The sequence below is a fragment of the Bombina bombina genome, chromosome 6 (genome assembly GCF_027579735.1).
Source record: "Bombina bombina isolate aBomBom1 chromosome 6, aBomBom1.pri, whole genome shotgun sequence".
NCBI classification, from domain to species: Eukaryota; Metazoa; Chordata; class Amphibia; order Anura; family Bombinatoridae; genus Bombina; species Bombina bombina.
Genome location: NC_069504.1, coordinates 709045613 through 709066430, shown reverse-complemented (window position 1 = coordinate 709066430; position 20818 = coordinate 709045613). Strand labels below are relative to the sequence as shown.

The 20818-nt window shown below is 38.1% G+C and overlaps 1 protein-coding gene across 1 annotated transcript in view; it reads right to left on the bottom strand.

Annotated features, from left to right (window-relative positions):
• Positions 1 to 1324: 1324 nt before the first annotated feature.
• FARSA (phenylalanyl-tRNA synthetase subunit alpha) overlaps positions 1325 to 20818 on the bottom strand; it is a 63582-nt gene continuing 44088 nt past the window's right edge. The window contains exons 11-13 of the mRNA XM_053717876.1: positions 7426 to 7503; positions 6295 to 6409; positions 1325 to 4053 (exon numbers count right to left, since the gene is read on the bottom strand). Coding sequence (XP_053573851.1) covers positions 3948 to 4053; positions 6295 to 6409; positions 7426 to 7503 — 299 coding nt within the window. The 3' untranslated portion in view covers positions 1325 to 3947. The remainder of the gene's footprint in view (positions 4054 to 6294; positions 6410 to 7425; positions 7504 to 20818) is intronic.

Sequence of the window (20818 nt, the reverse complement as noted above, 5' to 3'; positions counted from 1 at the left end):
GTCTGCAGAGGCTTAGATACAAAGTAATCACATAGTTTTATTAATATACTTTTTACATGTTTGATTATGCAAAACTGGGGAATGGGAAATAAAGGGATTATCTTTTTAAACAATAAATATTCTGGTGTAGACTGTCCGTTTAAGAAACCATATGTGAGAAGTCACTTTCAGTGACCCTATAGTAAAAGGAACTGAAAGAATAATCAATTTGGTTTAGGGTAAAGTCTCCTTTTCGGTCAGTGATAATAGGGTCTAGTTCAGGTTCAAAGAAGTAATAATTTATATGGAACATTAGCTACAAACATAGTGAAAATCAGGAGGAAGATGCTATGCAGGTAGAAGCTTGAGGAGAACATGTCACACACAGTTCCCTATTGCTGAAAGCCCATACTAGATACTTCAAATCTCCATACAAAATTTTGGTTGTGTGTGTGTGTCTGATGAGTTTCTCCATTGTTAATATTATACCAGAATCCACATTTTGGGATGAGGCCAATTCCGTTTTAATCTCTGGAAGTAAACTCTTCTGAATCTTCAGAGCTGAGATCTTGTGAATCTGCTTTGTAAAACGTCTTAGTTACATAATATAAGCATATCTGCTTGATAGCTTACTTACAAACACTTCAATAAATTGATATTTGGCTTACTTGGCTGCTGTTTTGAATTCTCTTTGGTCTAAATATTTAAGCAGGCATCTACTATTCTTGTTGATATTATCATAGGGATATCCAGTTTAGTCAAAAACCAGCGCGGTTAGTGAATGAGTTTGAGAAATGCTCCTGCCATATGGAATGTTGATAGCACCTAAAGTAAAATGGCAATTTTGAAGTGAGATACTATTTGGGAAACACTATCATGGCGACCTTGCTTAGAATTTGCTTTGAGTTTTAGGTTTAGTGTATCCCAGCTTGCATCACAATACTAATAAATGAATTGGAAACTGCAATCATAAAACATGGCATCTTTTCACAATTAAAGGGACAGAGCATATGATTTTAACTTAGTTTTCAATTTACTTCTATCATCACATTTGGTTCATTCTTATGGCATTATTTGTTAAAGAGATTCCTAGATAGGTAGTGTGCACATGCCTGGAGCTCTACATGGCCGGAAACACTGTTGCCATATATTGCCCTTGCAAATGAATAACATTCTTGAACAACTGCAGCCATATAGTGCTGACAACACATGCATGCCCCTGAGCTTACCTGTCTGCTTTTCAACAAAGGATACCTTAGGAACAAAGACAATTTGATAATTCTAGTAAATTAGAACATTGTTTAAAATGACATGCTCTATCTAAATCATAAAAGAAAAAAATATATATAGTTTCATGTTACTTTAATGTATTACCAATGGGAGTGTTTATACATAACATACATATTTACTAAATATGCTACACAGTAATAAATCAGTTATCATTAGCTCAATTTGTCTACAAAATAAAAGCAATGACCAGCAGTATATTCAGTTTTGTTATTACTTTATGAACAGTACAAGTAAATGCAAGAGAATGCTGGCCGGGGTCTGTTTCCCTTTAATAACAGTTTTTATTGTGTTAGAACAGTTACAAATGAGAGAATACTTGGTTAATATGATGGGTAGAAAAAGGGAACAAGTCCCATCTGTGCAATCTAGAGTGAAGCGGTCAGTATACAGGTCACGTAATGCAGAAGAGGGAGATGTACTCAATATCCAGGCTAACAAAAACAGATGTTTGTTTATCCTACTGCAGTCTGCAGTGAAAAAACGTTTCTAAACAGAAAGGTTTATATGAGGCAAATAAGGACCTTATATGGAACAGTGATATGAACTATAGCAGCTGCTCACTCAGTAATAAAATGTCTTGGATGGTACATGTGAAGGGTTATACAGTGCAGTCAGCAGAAATCTAGTGAATACATAATTGGAGCAATATCAGTCATCATGATAAGTTAAGCAGGCCAATATGGGAGATTGTTGGTATTAAAATGAAGTTTAATCAGAAAATCCTGCTGTTAACCTACTAGTGTCAATTCAAAATGATGCTGTCATTAAGGTTAAACACATTGAGATTTCTATAAAATGTTCAGTTATGCATAATGCAGCAACCCTGCAATATATTTTCATTATTATTTTGCACCATATTTATGTAATTTAGCTCTGAAAATTGAGCAATTTCTAATTCCCGTAATTTAAACGGCACCCTGCTGACTTTTAAGATAACCCTGCTACATATCTGTCCCCAATAAAACACAATGAAAGAACAGCACTCCATGAGATAGAACAGAAGCTGGAAAAAACCTTCCATGCATGTCCATTTTTATACATATCTGTCCCCAATAGGGTTTAACTGATAACAATTGCAAAACAATGCACTTTCTACTAACATTATAGCCCGGGCTAGCCTTGTTGTCTGTGGACTAAAATCCAGATTGGCTCCTTCAAATAACACAAATGGTGGATGGAGTTTGGCTTTTGATAAATAATTGCAGTAAAAATGCTGTTAAAACCCCTAGATGCCGTTAGGACGTTCCATGCCGTCCTAAAAGCGCTGGGCTTTAACGCCTTTAGAACAGCATGGAATATCCTAACTTTTGCGACATCCTGCTTCCCTCCTTGTGAAAGCTCCTGTTGATCCCACTAGGTGATGTGTCTAGCACCACAGGAAGTCCCCCAGGAGCCAATCAGCAGAGTTTGGAGTCACATGATTGCAGTTACAATCATTTGACATCCTTTTTGGACGGATGCTTACGTTTCGAAGTTAAAAAGTTGCCTCCTTCCCGAAAGGGTTAATTTGTTTTAAAGACGTTTATACTTGGCTGTTATTTTATAGCAACACAAGAGAAATGTCTTGTAATTACTGTCCCTTCAACATCTTTACTGCTAGAAAAAGCTGCAATAGCCAACAGCTTAACAGGAATGAACCCTTTGTGAGCTGTATTTAGCTAAGTCTTCACTGACATTCTAAACATATGTTTTTCATTGTTCTATTTTCCTCAGTATGGCAAAAATAAACAGCTTCATTTTTATTAATGCATCTTTTTATTTTAAAAGGGACAGAAAAATTAAAATTTAACAAATGGATTAGATAACGCATTACATTTTAAACAACATTCCAATTTACTTCTGTTATCAATTTTGCTTAGTTCTCTTGGTACCGATTGTTAAAGCTCCAAGGAGAGCTCAGAAGTGTGCGCGTCTTTAGACATCTGCCAGCAGTGATTGCAACTAGGCATGTGCATTATTTTGTTATTTATAAGTGTTAATGTGCATCACACAAATAACTGGATTTGCACTAAAAAAAATCTGATGCCCGCGGCAATATTTTGCATTTGTTTTTTAAACGAATGCCGAATAACTAAGCAATGTGCATGCCTATTTACAACAATGTTTAAAGCAATGCCATACATAGTTGCAAACCGTGCATATCTAGGTTTACTATTCAACAAAGGAAACAGAGAGAACAAAGCAAAATGTGATAATAGCCGTAAACTGGATAATTGTTTAAAATTGCATGCCCTATCTGAATCGCGATTAATTTTGACTTTACTGTCCATTTATATTGCTTACTAAAATTAACTTTCAAATTGTCCATTGTCCTGTGTTCTCCCTTTACTCTATGTATTATAGTATGTACTTAATACTATAATAAAAGGATGTCATTCTAATTATCAAGTTTAAAAAGAAACCAAAAAGGAGATAAACATAAAAAAGGTCCTAATACAAACCTATTTAAATGGGCTCACTGACGAAGGAGCAAATTGTATGCAAGAGGGGAAGTTGCATAAAATACATCAGGCTTTTAGTATTTCAACATTTTACCAAAGTCAGAAATGATCAGTTTGCATGTATTTTGTTTTACACTATGAATGAAAATAAATATTTTAGGAGTTTAGATTTTTAACATGTTCCCATAAGAAGAAAACATTACAAGTTAGAGCTTCCATTCCATGCGGACCAATTCATCATGAGTCTAGCCTGCATATAGGACTGTCATATACCATCTGCAGATTCACTTTGTGTCCCACCAATTCTCGGATATTATTAATCCCATATTTGATCATCGTTGGCCTTAAAGAAGATGAAAATAGCATGTTAGCTAATAACAAATACATTTTTACAAAAATGAATTTGCATTTTTATGGTAAATGCAACATTTTTATTTTATAGCTGCATACACAAAAGTTTATGACTCACATGTTGCTAAGATCATTGCGACTGTTAAACAGAAAAGGGTTATTGCTGTATTGCTCCTTTTAGTAGATTGTGATACCTTTTAATGGACCAACAAGGTTTTGTATTCCATAAGCTTTCAAGACCTCACAAGTCTCCTTTCTCTACATCTGAAGAATTAATCTGTGAGGCCTTGAAAGCTGTTGGAATCGAAAACCATGATTTTGTCTGCCCATTAGTCCACATGGACATAGATCTATATCATGCGGTACATAGCCCTCGTATAACGTAATATAGATCTATGCCCATAATGCCGGATGCCCAAGAAGTCACGGTTGTCAAATAAAAACCAAGACTTGCTCTTTGTGGGCTTCCAGCATATGCCTTTATATGGCAACAAGAGGGAAGAAGGTAGGAACAGCGGCTGAGGGGGGAGGGAGAGGCGAGACCCTACTCTATAGAAAATAAATGTTGAAGGGGAAAGATGGGACGCTGCACTACGGAAAAAAACAGAGAGGGGGAGGCCCTATATAACAATCGCGGGGGAGGGGAAGGGGGGATCCGTACACTACAGAAAAATAAATAAAAATGTACAATAAACTGGGTACTGGCAAGCAGTTGCAAGTACCTAAGATGGCTGCCACTAGTGAGAGGGTTAGAGAGATGTTTGGGAGGGATCACTACTAAAATTAGCCCTAAAACTGCATACTGGCAGACTGTCTGTCACTACCTAAGATGGTGGTAGATGAGCAGCGTGGAGTAGGGAGGGAGAGCTGTTTGGGAGGAATCAGAGAGGTGTCAGGTGGGAGGGTAATACCTACATTACAGTACTATAAACCTTACCAGCTAATTAACCCCTTCACTCCCGGGAATTTCAGAAGTGTGGTGCGCAGCTGAAATTAGCAGCCTTCTGATTATCAAAAAGAAATAACAAACCATGCATGTCTGCTATTTCTGAACAAAATGATTTCAGAGAATCTTTTACAACCATTTGTGTTGTGACTGCACAAGTGATATATAAATAATTTCAGTGAGAAACCCAAAGAAGTAAAGTAAGAAGTAATATTTTTTTTTTTTATATGATCGCATTTGGGGGTGAAAATGGTGGCATGAAATATACCAAAATGGGCCTAGATCAAGACCTTGGGTTGTCTACTTTAAAAATATATATTGGTTTTATAGGTTAAAAAAAAACACAACACCACAACAAAGGCTCTATTTCTGTTTAAATAGAGTGATAGCAAAAATGCTAAACATTCTCTGGTACTTTGTGCAAGTTTTTCTCTGACATTCCTGGTAGCGAAGGGGTTAAAAAGGTATCTGAGAAAAAGTGCACAACTGGTCTGTGAGATATTAGACAATATAGCAAATATATAGTACTTGAAAATGTTTTATGGAATTTTACTAATTCAACAAAATATCTACAACTTGAAAACAAACTTATACACTTTGAAAAGTCAGAAGTGTTGTGGGGAACAGAGGTGTCTTGGGGAGAGGCACACAGTCAAAAGTAGAGAAGAGTTATCAATTAATTACAAAGACCTACCAATTAATCATTCACTTCCATGGCTATACACACACTCACAACAGGATATCCAGCACTCACTTGGACACATTGTTCTCCCCAGGACCTTTTTAGCAGGTGCACCCCTGGATGATTTTACTGACCACCCAGCTAAAATTTTAGCCAGTATTAAGTTAAAATTAGGTAATATTAAAAATGTTCAATTTTTATTGCACTGGTTATCATTAAATACATTTATGTTAAATTATGCAATTAATTTGTGCTTTGGATAGCAGCAAAATTATATAATAGAAAATATTACACTGCCCCCACATGGCTACTTCATAATGTCACCTGGCTGGCAACATTTTCTGTGGAGAAAACTGGGACATATAGAGCTAAATTAAAAGCATACAATGAAAAGCTAATTACAGCATTTGACCAAATAGTGATAGGCCCCAGTTGCCACGCCACTGTATCATACCTGGATCCCTAGCTTACAGATGTACAAGTTAGCTGTCAATCAAACACCATGAAATATGGCATCACAGCTATTTCAATCTTCCCTAAACTAAAATGCCTTTACCTACTTGACAATACATCACCCATTTCATAACCTGGCTGACACTACGCACCTTTCTAGAGAGAGTCCCCAAGCAATGACAGATACCCCTTCAGGCAAACCCATTGGCAGAAGCATTTCTGGTCGGAAGACTCCTGAATTACCAACTTCGACCCATTTTTTTAAACCTGTGACAACAAATAAAAGTGAAAGGAAAAACAAGTTTAATATTTTACTCATTTCTAGCATTTTTTTTTTTAAATTGACCATGTTTTTACACATTGCAAAATAATGTGTCACAGTCCTTTATGGCAATCAAGGAGTTACTATGTAGCCAACCCGCAATCCACTGTAGATCTGTGATAGGTTTTTCTTTCTATGGATGCCAAGTGGATGGAATACTAACTGTCAGGCATTAATTTGCTCTAAGAAGATTTGTATTACATAACCGTATAATCCTGCAATCTGCAAAAGGAGACTATTTTATTGGGTGAATCAAACAACTACATGACATTTTCATAAAAGATTAATAAAAGGGACAGATGTGGTCAATTTGATCTAAACTAACAAAGATGTTCCTTAATTCACTAAATAACAAACAAACAATGTTAGCCTGGATGAAATCCTAGTACAGGCAATATCTAATTTCATCTCGAAGCTCGGCACAATATATAAACACTGATTTATTCTCTAATTCTTTGCGTGCCTATGTTCCCTTAAAGGGACTGCAGTGCATTTCAAACATGATAAAATGCTACTTTTAAAAACAGTGTGTAAATAATACATTTTCATATTCATGTGATATGACAGAAAACATGCGCAAATATTTGCCTATTATGCTTGCTCCGCGTGTCAGTGGCGTCACCCTGCAGACAGCACACAAAGTATGTACTGGGGTCATGTGCCCATATACACTAATTGCCACTAAATAGGCAGTGATAACTTTTAAAAGTTTTGGTAACAAACACATGAATATTGCAATAACACTTCCAGTATAATTTTAAATGCTCTGATGTGCAATTAAATAAAACATTCTTGCTCCCTTTGTATCGCACATTTGTATATTCTTGTGTTGGCTTTTTCCCATGGCAGAATTCCCATCTCCAAATGAAACTCTGGATTATTAGACTGAAGGCTGTAAGACTGAACTGAATCAGCAGCCCCTGTATATTGCATTACTATCTCTGCAGAAAGCTATCCTCACCTTCATGGTAGCTAAACACTTCCATACTTGGTTCAGTGTAAGGGTTATATGCTGGCTTGAAACGTAATTTAGTGATTCCTAGAACAAAAAAATAAAAAAGTTAAAGTGAGTTAAGACAAAAATAAGACAATAGAACATTAGTTGTGGAACATAATGTTTAACCCTCTAAACAAATTAATGCAAAAACAGAATTTATGTTTACCTGATAAATTACTTTCTCTTACAGGTGTATTCAGTCCATGGATTCATCCTTACTTGTGGGATATTCTCAATCCCTACAGGAAGTGGCAAAGAGAGCACACAGCAAAGCTGTCCATATAGCTTCCCACAGGTTCCGCCCCCCCCCCAGTCATTCGACCGACGGTTAGGAGAAAAAGGAGAACCATAGGGTGCAGTGGTGACTGTAGTTATTGTAAATTACATTTGAACCTGACTTAAATGTCAGGGCAGGCCGTGGACTGAATACACCTGTAAGAGAAAGTAATTTATCAGGTAAGCATAAATTCTGTTTTCTCTTACTTGGTGTATTCAGTCCACGGATTCATCCTTACTTGTGGGATACCAATACCAAAGCAATAGGACATGGATGAAGGGAGGGAACAAGTCAGGTAACCTAAACGGAAGGCACCACTGCTTGCAAAACCTTTCTCCCAAAAATAGCCTCCGCAGAAGCAAAAGTATCGAATTTATAAAATTTGGCGAATGTATGCAGTGAAGACCAAGTCTCTGCCTTACAAATCTGTTCAACAGAAGCCTCATTTTTAAAAGCCCATGTGGAAGCCACTGCTCTGGTAGAATGAGCAGTAATTGTTTCAGGAGGCTGCTGGCCAGCAGTCTCATAGGCCAAACGGATGATGCTTTTCAGCCAAAATGACAGAGAGGTAGCAGTCGCTTTCTGACCTCTCCTCTTACCAGAATACACAACAAACAAGGATGATGTTTGTCTGAAATCTTTGGTTGCTTTTAGATAGAACTTTAAAGCACGAACCACATCAAGATTGTGCAACAGTCGTTCCGTCTTAGAAACTGGATTAGGGCACAGAGAAGGAACAATGATTTCCTGGTTAATATTCCTATTAGAAACCACCTTTGGAAGAAAACCAGGTTTAGTGCGTAAAACAACCTTATCTGCATGGAACACCAGATAGGGTGAATCACACTGCAAAGCAGACAATTCTGAAACTCTTCGAGCAGAAGAAATAGCTACTAAAAACAAAACTTTCCAAGATAATAACTTGATATCTATGGAATGCAAAGGTTCAAACGGAACCCCTTTAAGAACTGAAAGAATTAAATTTAGACTCCATGGAGGAGCCACAGGTCTGTAGACAGGCTTGATTCTAACTAGGGCCTGTGCAAACGCCTGAATGTCTGGTACAGATGCCAGACGCTTGTGTAACAGAATAGACAGAGCAGATATCTGTCCTTTTTATACATTTACTTTTTATTGAGGTTAAAGGCAAAATACATCATAATTGAAGCATGTCAAATAATATATAGATACAATTGAAAGGAATCACAACATACATTTCGTTGAGAATACAAAGTCGTGTCTAGAGCCTCACCATGAAAAATAAAAAAGAAAAATAAATTCAGACATATAAAAACTATACTTAACCTCATATTTTCTAGTTTTTTTCCTAACTGTAAATATGCTAAACATATGTATAAACTTATTATGTAGCGTGGAAAATACGCTATACCTGAATTAGTGAATAAAAGATCATATCTCTTATCTTACTACAGGTATTATACTATCGTTCCTGTTACATTAATGAAGTAATGTTTTGTTCTATTTTGTTACGTATAAAGAAAAGAAAACTTGTCGTTACATGCATTCTAGGTATATATATATATATATATATATATATACACATATATATATATACCTATATATATTTGAAGAGGAGAAAAAAAAAACAAAACAAAAAAAAAAAAAATATATAATGTCCTACCCCTCTCCTTCTCCCAACCTCCTACCAAATATCCAGTAAAACTATTTCCGAGTTTCTAAATGGAAAGATCAGTTGATCTATTTCGTTAGGAGGAAATATTTTAATAAATTTTGACCATTTGTTAAAAAAAAGTGTTATTTCTTGATCGGAGTTTAAATCTGTTACTAATTGCTCGATTACGTATTGTTTTTTGAGATAGTTTTTGACTTCCGAGATTGTTGGAGGGAAATTATTTTTCCATTTTTTAAGAATTAAGTTTCTAGCCGCTAATATGGCTAAATTAATTATCTTGAGTTCTTTTAAGGGTAACTTCTCATGCATTAGGAAAAGTATAATGTTTAAGGAAAGTATAAAGGGAGATACCTTAAGTGTTCTTAATAGCCAATGTTGCAGTTTCAACCAAAATTGTTGTATTTTGGGGCATACCCATATCATATGGATTATATTTGCGGCTAAGTAATTGCATTTTGGGCAGCTATTAAATTTTTTGTTGTGCCATCTAAATCCTTTTTCTGGAGTATTATATGTATGATATATCAATTTAATGTGCGATTCTCTCCACGTTTCTGCTAATGTTGTACTAAATATTGATAAGGAGAGTGATATTTGCAGGCTCTGAATCGTGTTATCTAAGGTAAGGGAGGTCCATTTCTGAGCTATATGTTCAAGATTAGCTTCCCCCTTATATGATGTCAGCAGTGAGTACCATGTAGATATGGAAAGATGACCTGCCTTGGCCACAATTGGCCAATTATCTAATGTTTTCCATGTCCATTTCCACGAAAAATTTCTTACTAGCTGTTGAGTATAGTGTCTAGCTTGCAGATATGCAAAAAAGTCCTGATTATTTAATTCAAATTCTTGTTTTAGTTCCTCAAAGGATTTGATATTTTTTGCTGCTACATTGATAAATTGTGATACCAGGTAAAGACCCTTACTACGCCAGTTCTTAAAAATGGGGGATTGTATACCTTCCTGAAATTCTGGGTTTCCTAGGAAAGTTTGGAATTTAGGAATCGATGTATCCAATTCAACCCGTTTACCAATTTTTTTCCAAGCTTGGATTATTATATATATGGATTTAAATAACTTTACCTGCTTAGGAATTAGGTTGTAGGGTAAATGTATCAGTGCTATAGGTAGAAAAGGGTGGATCATATTATGTTCTAGCTTATTATCTGTAAAGTGATCCATCTCTGTAATCCATCCCACTGCGATTCGGCCAAGGAAGACTAAATTATATGCTTGTAAATCTGGAAATGCCAAACCTGCATATTGTTTGGGGAGTGATAATTTGAAAAGAGATATTCTTGGTTTTTTAGATTGCCATAGAAAATATCTAGCTGCCGTGTTAAATTTTTTGATATCGCATGATCTCAAGAGAATGGGCAAATTTTGTAATAGATAGAGCATTTTCGGCAGAAGTACCATCTTAAAAAGTGCAACACGTCCTGATATGGACAGAGGCAAGTTTTGCCAGTTCCTCATATGTGTAATGATCTGAAGAAGCATTGGGGTAATGTTCAAGGAATACCATTCCCTAGGATCTACAGAGACCTTGATCCCGAGGTATCTAAATGAATCTGTCACTGTTTTAAAAGGGGTTTCTGTTAAGGAATGTTCTGTTTTCCTTAACCAGAGTAATTCGGATTTGAGTTTATTGACTTTATACCCAGAGATTTTACCAAATGCCTCAATTATTTTGATAAGCTTTGGAATATTTGAGGAAGTATTTGAAATGTATAGTAATAGATCATCTGCGTATAATGCCAATTTCGTTACATTCCCTTGAATTTTTATGCCCTCAAGTTGTTGCCTTATTTTAATGGCTAGCGGTTCGATTGCTATGTTAAAAAGCAGAGGTGATAGAGGGCACCCCTGCCGGGTGCCTCTGTTTAGTTTAATTATATTTGATTTTATGCCATTAACAATTAACCTAGTGGATGAATGAAGGCATAATTTATTGGTTAGACTTAAAAAATTCCCCTTAAACCCAAATTGTTGCAAGGAATCTAGTAAGTAATTATGGTTAACACTATCAAATGCTTTTTCGGCATCAATGGCTAGCACTGCTGCATCAGGGTAATCTTTTAGGGCACTACTATCAGTGTTTTTAAAATAATCAATGGTCAAAAGTAATTGTCTGATTTTTGCTACTGAACTACGGTTAGAAAGAAACCCTGCTTGATCCTTATGTATAATTTCAGCTAGCCCTTCTTGGAGTCTTTTTGCTAAAATAGAGGTGAATAATTTATAGTCTGTATTTAAGAGGGCGATTGGTCTATACGATTCTTTTTTATTTTTGTCTTTACCTGGTTTAAGAATAAGTATTGTCTGTGACGCCACAAAATTAGGGGGAATCTGAGTGTTCTCCTTATAAAAATTGTTAAATAATTTTGTTAAGTGTGGGAGAAAAGTTGATGCTAAATTTTTATAGATATCATTTGGGAGGAAGTCTGGGCCTGGGGCTTTATCTAGTTTTAAAGCTTGTATAGCTTGATTTACTTCTGATTCCAAAATAGGGGAGTTAATTTTGAGATTAAATTCAGGGCTAATCTGTAATAGAGTCATAACTTCCAAAAATTTCCTGGTATTCTATCCCCACATTGGAAGAGGAATAAATTGCTTTATAGTAGTTATAGAAAGACTCAGAGATTTCTTCGGGAAGAGTAATTAATTTCTCGTTGGCTAATATGGATTCAATTACCGTTGAGCTTTTAGAGTTTTTTTATTAATTTTGCTAATAGCTTACCCGACTTATTGCCAAATTTATATAGCTGTGCTCTGTATTTTAATTCTGATTGTGTTGTATGCGAGATTAAAAACGTGTCACGTTCCTTCTTTGTTTCAATATATCTTTTCCAATTATCATTTGTGGAGGAATTTAAATATCTATTGTATGCATTTGTTACCGCTGCTGTAACTTCCCTCTCTTTTAACTTAATCTTCTTTTTAAATCTAGCAGTGTAAGCAATTATCTCTCCTCTTAATATTGCTTTTGCGGCTTCCCATACTATTGAGAAATTATCAACTGAGTCTGTGTTAAATTGAAAATACTCCTCTAGCTTAGATTTAAGCCAGTTTCTAAAATTCAAGTTCTTATTTAAATATTTTGGATATGCAAAACCTCTCGCTTGTGCTTGATTATTTATACTTGGAATATCTAACTGTATAGGGGCATGATCGGAGATACAGATTTCGGATACTGAGGCTTTTACTCCAGTTTTATATAGACTATCATTTATTAAAAATAAGTCAATCCTAGATAATGATTTGAAGGCTTTAGAGTAACAGGTATATCTCCTCTAGTATCCGGATTCTGTGATCTCCAAATGTCTCTGAGTGCAAGATTAAAAAAAATAGACTTAAATATTTTAGTTTCTAGATTATCTTTTTTTGTTTTTTTGTAATGTGTGCCTCGTCTTAACCTATCCAGTGGATATTGAGGTGCCATATTGAAATCACCTGCCATAATTAGATGTCCTTCAGTCACCTGCAAAATTTTGGTTTGAAGAATGTCCCAAAAATTAGTATCAATTACATTTGGTGCGTATACATTACAAATGGTATATATCGTATTAGCAATTTTTAATTTAAGAATTAAGTATCTACTTTCTGGATCTTTAATGGATAGCATTACCTCATATTTTAACTCTTTTCCTAACAAAATGGCCACCCCATTCTTTCTCTTTACAGATGGGGTAAAAAATACTTCCGCTACCCATGAAGATTTTAACTTAATAGACTCTGCAGTATTTAGATGAGTTTCTTGTAGGAGGGCAATTGTTGTGTTAAATTTTTTAAGGTGTGTCAATATTGTTTTGCGTTTTATAGGGGAAGTTATGCCTCCTACGTTCCAGGAGGTAAACCTAATAGAATTTTTCATATTATTTTAATTAATTTATGAGATAAAAAAAAAGAAAAAATGGGGGTGGGAGAGGGAGAGGGGGGAGAAAAAACAAGACAAAGCAAAACAAAACAAACAAACAAAAAAAACACGTAATTAAAAAATTCATAATAATCTGCTTCCCTAGCTTAAAAGTTTGGGAAGCCCTATAGCTTATTGTTTTGCCAGCAATTTTTATTAGTTCAGCTAAGCCATTAAGTTGTCATATTGACTTGTTATTGTTTAATTCCATGCTCCGCAAGTTTCCTCTCTGCTTCTGAGGCTGAATCAAAGAGGAAAGTGCGGCCCCCAAGCAACAATTTAAGCTTAGCTGGATATATGACGGTGGCCTTCCATCCTGCATTAATCATTTTCCCACACACTGGGGAGAGTTCCCTTCGTTTTCTAGACGTTTCAGCAGAGAAATCCTGGAAGAGCAAGACCTTAGCATTGTTGTGAAATATTGGTTGATTTTTACGATAAGATTGTAAATACGATTCTTTATCTTGATAATTAAGAAATCTTGCAATGATTGGTCTTGGTCTAGCAGGATCCCCCATGCTGTCTCCTAGTCTCCCCAGTCTGTGTACTCTTTCAATGATAATTGGTGCTTGAGGTGGGGGAATCTTTAATAGTTGTGGTAAAGTATGTGTCATTAACTTCATGAGATCTTCGGGTTGATTGGATTCTGGGATTCCAATAATTCTTAAATTGTTTCGTCTATATCTGTTTTCCAATTCATCTAGTTTATTTTGAATTTTAATTAAATCATTTTGAGTACTCTCTAGCTTTGGTAAGACTATATTTGTCACATCCTCCAGGTCTGAAATCCTCTGTTCAGCTTCCTGGAGTCTATTAGAGAATTGTCTTACTTCCGTTGTTAAAGTTATTATATCTTGCTTGATTTCTGATTTTAATGATTCAAATTTAGGTGTAATTGCCTCTAAAATACTAGAAACTAGAAGTTGTGTTTCTTGAGCTGTTTTAGGGTTTTGAGTGGTTGTACTATTGCTTTCAGAATGAATTTCTGCTGAAGTTTCAGTGGGATTTTTACTTCTACGTTCCCTGTGTTTGGTTGCCATATCTGGTTTAATTTTATTTGTGACAGAAGGTGAGGTGATGAATTTATCCATGTACGTAGTGATAAAAAAGAAACAATAAGGAAAGAAAGAGTGAATTACTTAATTCCAATGTGAGGATAGAAGAGAGTGTTTAGGGTGATAGTGATAGACCAAGAGAGGAATGGAAAAAAAAAAAAAAAAAAAAAAAAAAAAGGGAAGAACAAAAAAAACAAGGGAAAAGATTTTATGCACTAAAAACTGTGATTTATTTTTCTTATGTGCTTAGGACCAGAATATGGCACTTAATAAGTTTCAATTAAGGATACTCTATTTGTTCTGATATCGGTTGTATGCTTTGTCAGGGGGTTCCACTATGTTAAGTTTGACTCATTAATCTCAAACTCCTTCGAGATGTACAGAGATAAGCAGTACCTTTTTTTTTAAATACTAATATTTGAATATAGAAACAACTTCTAATTCAACCAACTCTTCTAACCTAAATAGATATGTCAATTAAACCTCTAATTTTCAGTGATTCCTACTAGGAACATTCATACAATGACAATTCTTAAGTTTAGCTGTTTCCTGTATTAGAATATTCCCTTAATGGTCTCAGTGATTAATATATAAAAATACAGTTAAGTTTGTGAGTTTATAGACATGAACTGTTTAACATTTAAACAGTTTATGATAATTCAACCAATTCAATTTTAGCCTCTGATCTAATTTTTCAAGGTCTAAGATTCTAACAACTTTCTAGGGATAGTTACTAAATTTCCAATTGAAAAGTACTCTTAGTTTCTTAATGCTAGCAAGTAACAGATAATGCTATGAATATATAATGATTATCGTTACTTAGTATTCTTAAAAGCAGAAGTATTAGTTTAAACAAAACAAGATAATTCTTAACTAAACTAAGTTAGACAGGTTCTTTCCCGTTAGTTAACTATGAGGGGTATCAGTCCAAGGGTCCCCTTTTATATGTCTCTGCAATTAATAACCCCTGTCTGGTGGCTAAGGTTAGCTCCAACAATGTCCAGCACTCACCCCACCAGCGACTCTGTTCCGGTAGGATGTCTCTGCAGCCCCTCTGTTTCCTGGATTAACACAGACTACCACGGGCTGACAATAACGTTTGTGACTTTAACTTTTGCTTTTTATCAAGCGGTGCAAGGTGAGATCGTGCTGGTGTATCTATCTGTGTAGGGGCATTAAATCTAGGCCCGCTCTAATTGCCCGCACTCTCCGATACCTTCACTTTGTGGTTTCTTGAAGATTTGGCCCTTTGGAGACTCTGTAGCGCTGCAACGTTGCCTCCCCCTCGCAGCACCGGTGGGGGTGAGGAGATGTAGAGACAGTCGTGGATATTGATCCTCCGTTAATCCGCTCCTGTTGCCGGTTTTGCACTATTCACCTCCAAACACTGGTCTCGGTCAAGGGGTCCTCTGGTTACATTCAGGATGCTTGTTCCCCGCTGGAGATCCGGTGAGATTGTTGATGCATTTATTTAGACAGATTGGTTCTCTGACCTTATCTCAGTGTGCTTAGTAACGGGTGTATGCTCGTATAATTTCACAGCTGACTTCCTTTCCACATATTTATTCATGCGGTTTTAGAGATAAGCTTTATCTGCTTTCAGATTTCGTTAAGCGTATGTTGTATTTATCGGCTTACAGATCCTCTTGGTGTTTGGCTATCTACCCCCCTCACGCTGCATCGGAGGGAGGGGGGGATAGCCGACGTTGTTATACCTCTCTCTCAGGTGTTTAAACAGGTTGCTCTTTGTGCCGAGCCGATCCTGGAGATTTTAAAGCGCTGTGTGGTTCTGCGCTTTGTATGGTTCCTCCGGGCTTAAAAAAGGCCAAGCCGGCTACAAAGTCTTTTCCTCGGTCAGTAAGGAATCCAGCGCGAGAGCTCCGCCAATGGATTGACTGCAGGGGATAGAAGCGTGCACACCTTGCACACCTGAACCTGAGTGCAAGCTCCTCCTCCGGAACCAGATATCTGTCCTTTTAAGGAACTAGCTGACAGACCTTTCTCCAAACCTTCTTGGAGAAAAGACAATATCCTTGGAATCCTAACTTTACTCCACGAGTAACCCTTGGATTCACACCACCAAAGATATTTCCGCCATATCTTATGGTAAATTTTCCTGGTGACAGGCTTTCTGGCCTGTATCAGAGTATCTATAACTGAATCAGAGAAACCCCGCTTAGCTAGGATTAAGCGTTCAATCTCCAAGCAGTCAGTTGCAGAGAAACTAGATTTGGATGCTTGAAAGGACCTTGGATTAGAAGATCCTGCCTCGATGGCAGTTTCCATGGTGGGACCGATGACATGTCCACTAGTTCTGCATACCAAGTCCTGCGTGGCCACGCAGGCGCTATCAGAATTACCGAAGCCTTCTCCCGTTTGATTCTGGCTATTAGCCGAGGGAGAAGAGGAAACGGTGGAAAGACATAAGCTAGACTGAATGACCAAGGCGCTATTAATGCATCTATCAATGCCGCCTTGGGATCCCTGGATCTGGATCCGTAAAGGGGAAGTTTGGTGTTCTGACGGGACGCCATCAAATCCAACTCTGGAATGCCCCATAGCTGGGTCAGCTGAGCAAAAACCTCCGGGTGGAGTTCCCACTCCCCCGGATGGAAAGTCTGACGACTTAGGAAATCCGCCTCCCAGTTGTCTACTCCTTGGATGTGAATTGCAGATAGATGGCAGGAGTGATCCTCCGCCCATTTGATGATCTTGGTTACTTCCTTCATCGCTAGGGAACTCTTTGTTCCTCCCTGATGATTGATGTACGCCACAGTCGTGATGTTGTCCGACTGAAACCTGATGAATTTGGCCTCTGCTAGTTGAGGCCACGCCTGGAGCATATTGAATATCACTCTCAGCTTCAAAATGTTTATCGGGAGAAGAGATTATTCCGGAGACCATAGTCCCTGAGCCTTCAGGGAGTTCCAGACCGCACCCCAGCCTACCAGACTGGCATCGGTCGTGACAATGATCCACTCCGGTCTGCGGAAACTCATTCCCTGAGACAGGTGAACTTGAGACAACCACCAGAGAAGAGAGTCTCTGGTTCTTTGATCCATTTGAATTTGAGGAGACAAATCTGCGTAATCTCCATTCCACTGTTTGAGCATGCACAGCTGCAGTGGTCTGAGATGGATTCGGGCGAAAGGGACTACGTCCATTGCCGCAACCATTAAACCAATTACTTCCATGCATTGAGCCACGGAAGGCCGAGGAATGGAATGAAGAACTCGGCAAGTATTCAGCAGTTTTGACTTCCTGACCTCTGTCAGAAAGATCTTCATTTCTACCGAGTCTATTAGTGTTCCCAGAAAGGGAACCCTTGTGAGCGGGGACAGAGAACTCTTTTCTACGTTCACCTTCCACCCAAGAGACCTTAGAAAGGCCAGAACGATGTCCGTATGAGCCTTGGCTCTGTGAAAGGACGACGCCTGTTTTAATGTGTCATCTAGGTAAGGTGCTACTGCAATGCCCCACGGTCTTAGAACCGCTAGAAGGGACCCTAGCACCTTTGTGAAAATTCTGGGAGCGGTGGCCAACCCGAAAGGAAGGGCCACAAACTGGTAATGTTTGTCCAGAAAGGCGAACCTTAGGAACTGATGGTGATCTTTGTGGATAGGAATATGTAGGTACGCATCCTTTAGATCCACGGTAGTCATATATTGACCTTCCTGGATCATCGGCAAGATTGTCCGAATGGTTTCCATCTTGAAAGACGGAACTCTGAGGAATTTGTTTAGAATTTTTAGATCCAGGATTGGCCTGAAAGTTCCTTCCTTTTTGGGAACTACAAACAGGTTTCAGTAAAAGCCCAGTCCTTGTTCTGCAACCGGAACTGGGTGTATCACTCCCATTTTTAATAGATCTTCTACACAGTGTAAGAACGCCTGTTTCTTTGTTTGGTCTGAAGACAAACGAGAAATGTGGAACCTTCCCCTTGGGGGAGAATCCTTGAATTCTAGAAGGTAACCCTGAGCAACTATTTCTAATGCCCAGGGATCCGGAACGTCTCTTGCCCAAGCCTGAGCAAAGAGAGAAAGTCTGCCCCCTACCAGATCCGATCCCGGATCGGGGGCTACCCCTTCATGCTGTCTTGGTAGCAGGAGCAGGCTTCTTGGCCTGTTTACCCTTATTCCAGCCCTGCAAGGGTTTCCAGGTTGCTTTGGGCTGGGAAGCGTTATCTTGCTTTGCGGCAGAAGAGGTTGCAGCAGGTCCGCTCCTGAAGTTGCGAAAGGAGCGAAAATTAGCCTTATACGGCCTATCTTGTGGAAGGGCATGGCCCTTGCCCCCAGTGATATCTGAAATAATTTCTTTCAGCTCTGGGCCGAATAGGGTTTTCCCCTTGAAGGGAATATTTAACAGTTTTGTTTTGGACGACACATCCGCCGACCACGATTTGAGCCAAAGCGCTCTTCGCGCCATAATGGCAAAACCTGAGTTTTTCGCCGCTAGTTTAGCTAATTGGAGAGCAGCATCAGTGATAAAAGAATTAGCCAGCTTCAAAGCGTGAATTCTATCCATGACCTCATCGTATGAAGTCTCCCTCTGGAGCGACTCCTCCAGGGCCTCGAACCAGAAAGCCGCTGCAGTAGTTACCGGAATAATGCAGGCAATTGGTTGAAGCAAAAAACCATTTTCTTCAGCAATCCTTCCAATTTTTTATCCATAGGATCTTTGAAAGCACAACTGTCCTCTATTGGTATAGTTGTACGCTGAGCCTCTACCTTAGGGACCGTCTGCCACGCGTCCCGCCTAGGGTCGTTTATGGGGAACATTTTCTTAAAGATAGGTGGGGGAACAAAGGGTACACCTGGTCTCTCCCACTCCTTAGTCACAATATCAGCCACGCTCTTTGGGATCGGAAATGCCTCAGTGTATACAGGGACCTCTAGAAATCTGTCCATCTTACACAATTTTTCAGGGACCACCATGGGGTCACAATCATCCAGCGTAGCTAAAACCTCCTTAAGCAGGACGCAGAGGTGTTCCAGCTTAAATTTAAACGCTAAGGAATCTGACTCTGCCTGCTGAGAAACTTTTCCTGTGTCAGAAATTTCTCCCTCAGACAGCCCTTCCCTCACTGCTACCTCTGAGTTTGTGAGGGTACTACAGATAAATTATCCAAAGCTTCAGATTGCTCATCCTCTGTATTTAAAACTGAGCTATCGCGCTTTCTTGGAAAAACTGGCAGTTTGGATAAAAATGCTGAAAGGGAATTATCCATTACTGCTGCTAATTGTTGTAAAGTGATAGGGGCCAATGCGCTAGAGGTACTAGGCATCGCTTGCGCGGGCGTAACTGGTGTAGACACATGGGGGGAGGAAGAAGGACTATCCTCATTACCCTCCGTTAAGGAATCATCTTGGGCAGCATTTTTAATTGTCACTGGATGATCTTTAAAATGCTTAGATGTTTTTGCACACTTTAAACATAAATGCAATGGGGGTACTGCCATGGCTTTTGAACATAAAGAACAAGGTCTATGTGAAGGCTCAGACATGTTTGACAGACTCAGACAACACTAAAATGTTAAAAAAAATACTTTTTGAAAAAACGTTACTATCTCTTTAAATAATAAAAAGGCACACACTTTTTTACCAAATCATCAAAAAACATCCGATCTTAATGAAATTTTCACCACATGATCCTAATGCCTTGAAATGATTACACACAAATCGTTTAACCCCTTAATGCCCAAACCGGAGCAAAATGAAGTAAACACCCGGTTTAACCCACAGTACTATGCCACAGTCTTTGCTGTGGCTTTACCTTCCTTTAGGGTTAATTGCAGGTGTAAATTAAGCCTCCCTGAAGTCCTCCTGTACTCTAAAGGCTCTACAGATGAAGCTGCATGGAGCTGTGTTGCAAATTAACTGCGCAATTGAGGCGCGAAAATGAGGCCCCCTCCTTCATCACTCCAGAGTTATGGGGCCTTTCTGAGTCAGATTAGCTGTCTTACAAAATGCCAGGCATAAAAAAAGTCCCCAAAAAGTGTTTTCAACGTCTAAAACACTTAATAAACATGAGATTACCCTAATAAAGTAATCGATTTAGCCCATCACAGTGTCTGTCAGTATTAAAGCCCTTAACTGAAGCCATCATTCTATACAGTGTCTCAGAAAATGGCTTACCTTCCCTCATGGGATTTCTGTCAGTCTTCTAGCACTACCAGGTCTTGTTAGAAAAAATGACTGAACATACCTTAAGCAGTATAAGCCTGCAAACTGTTCCCCCCAACTGAAGTTCTCCTGTACTCAACAGTCCTGTGTGGGAACAGCAATGGATTTTAGTTACAACATGCTAAAATCTTTTTCCTCTCAGCAGAAATCTTCATCACTTTCTGCCTCAGAGTAAATAGTACAAACCGGCACTATTTTAAAATAAACTCTTGATTGAAGAAATAAAAACTACAAATCTAACACCACATACTCTTTACCCTCCCGTGGAGATGC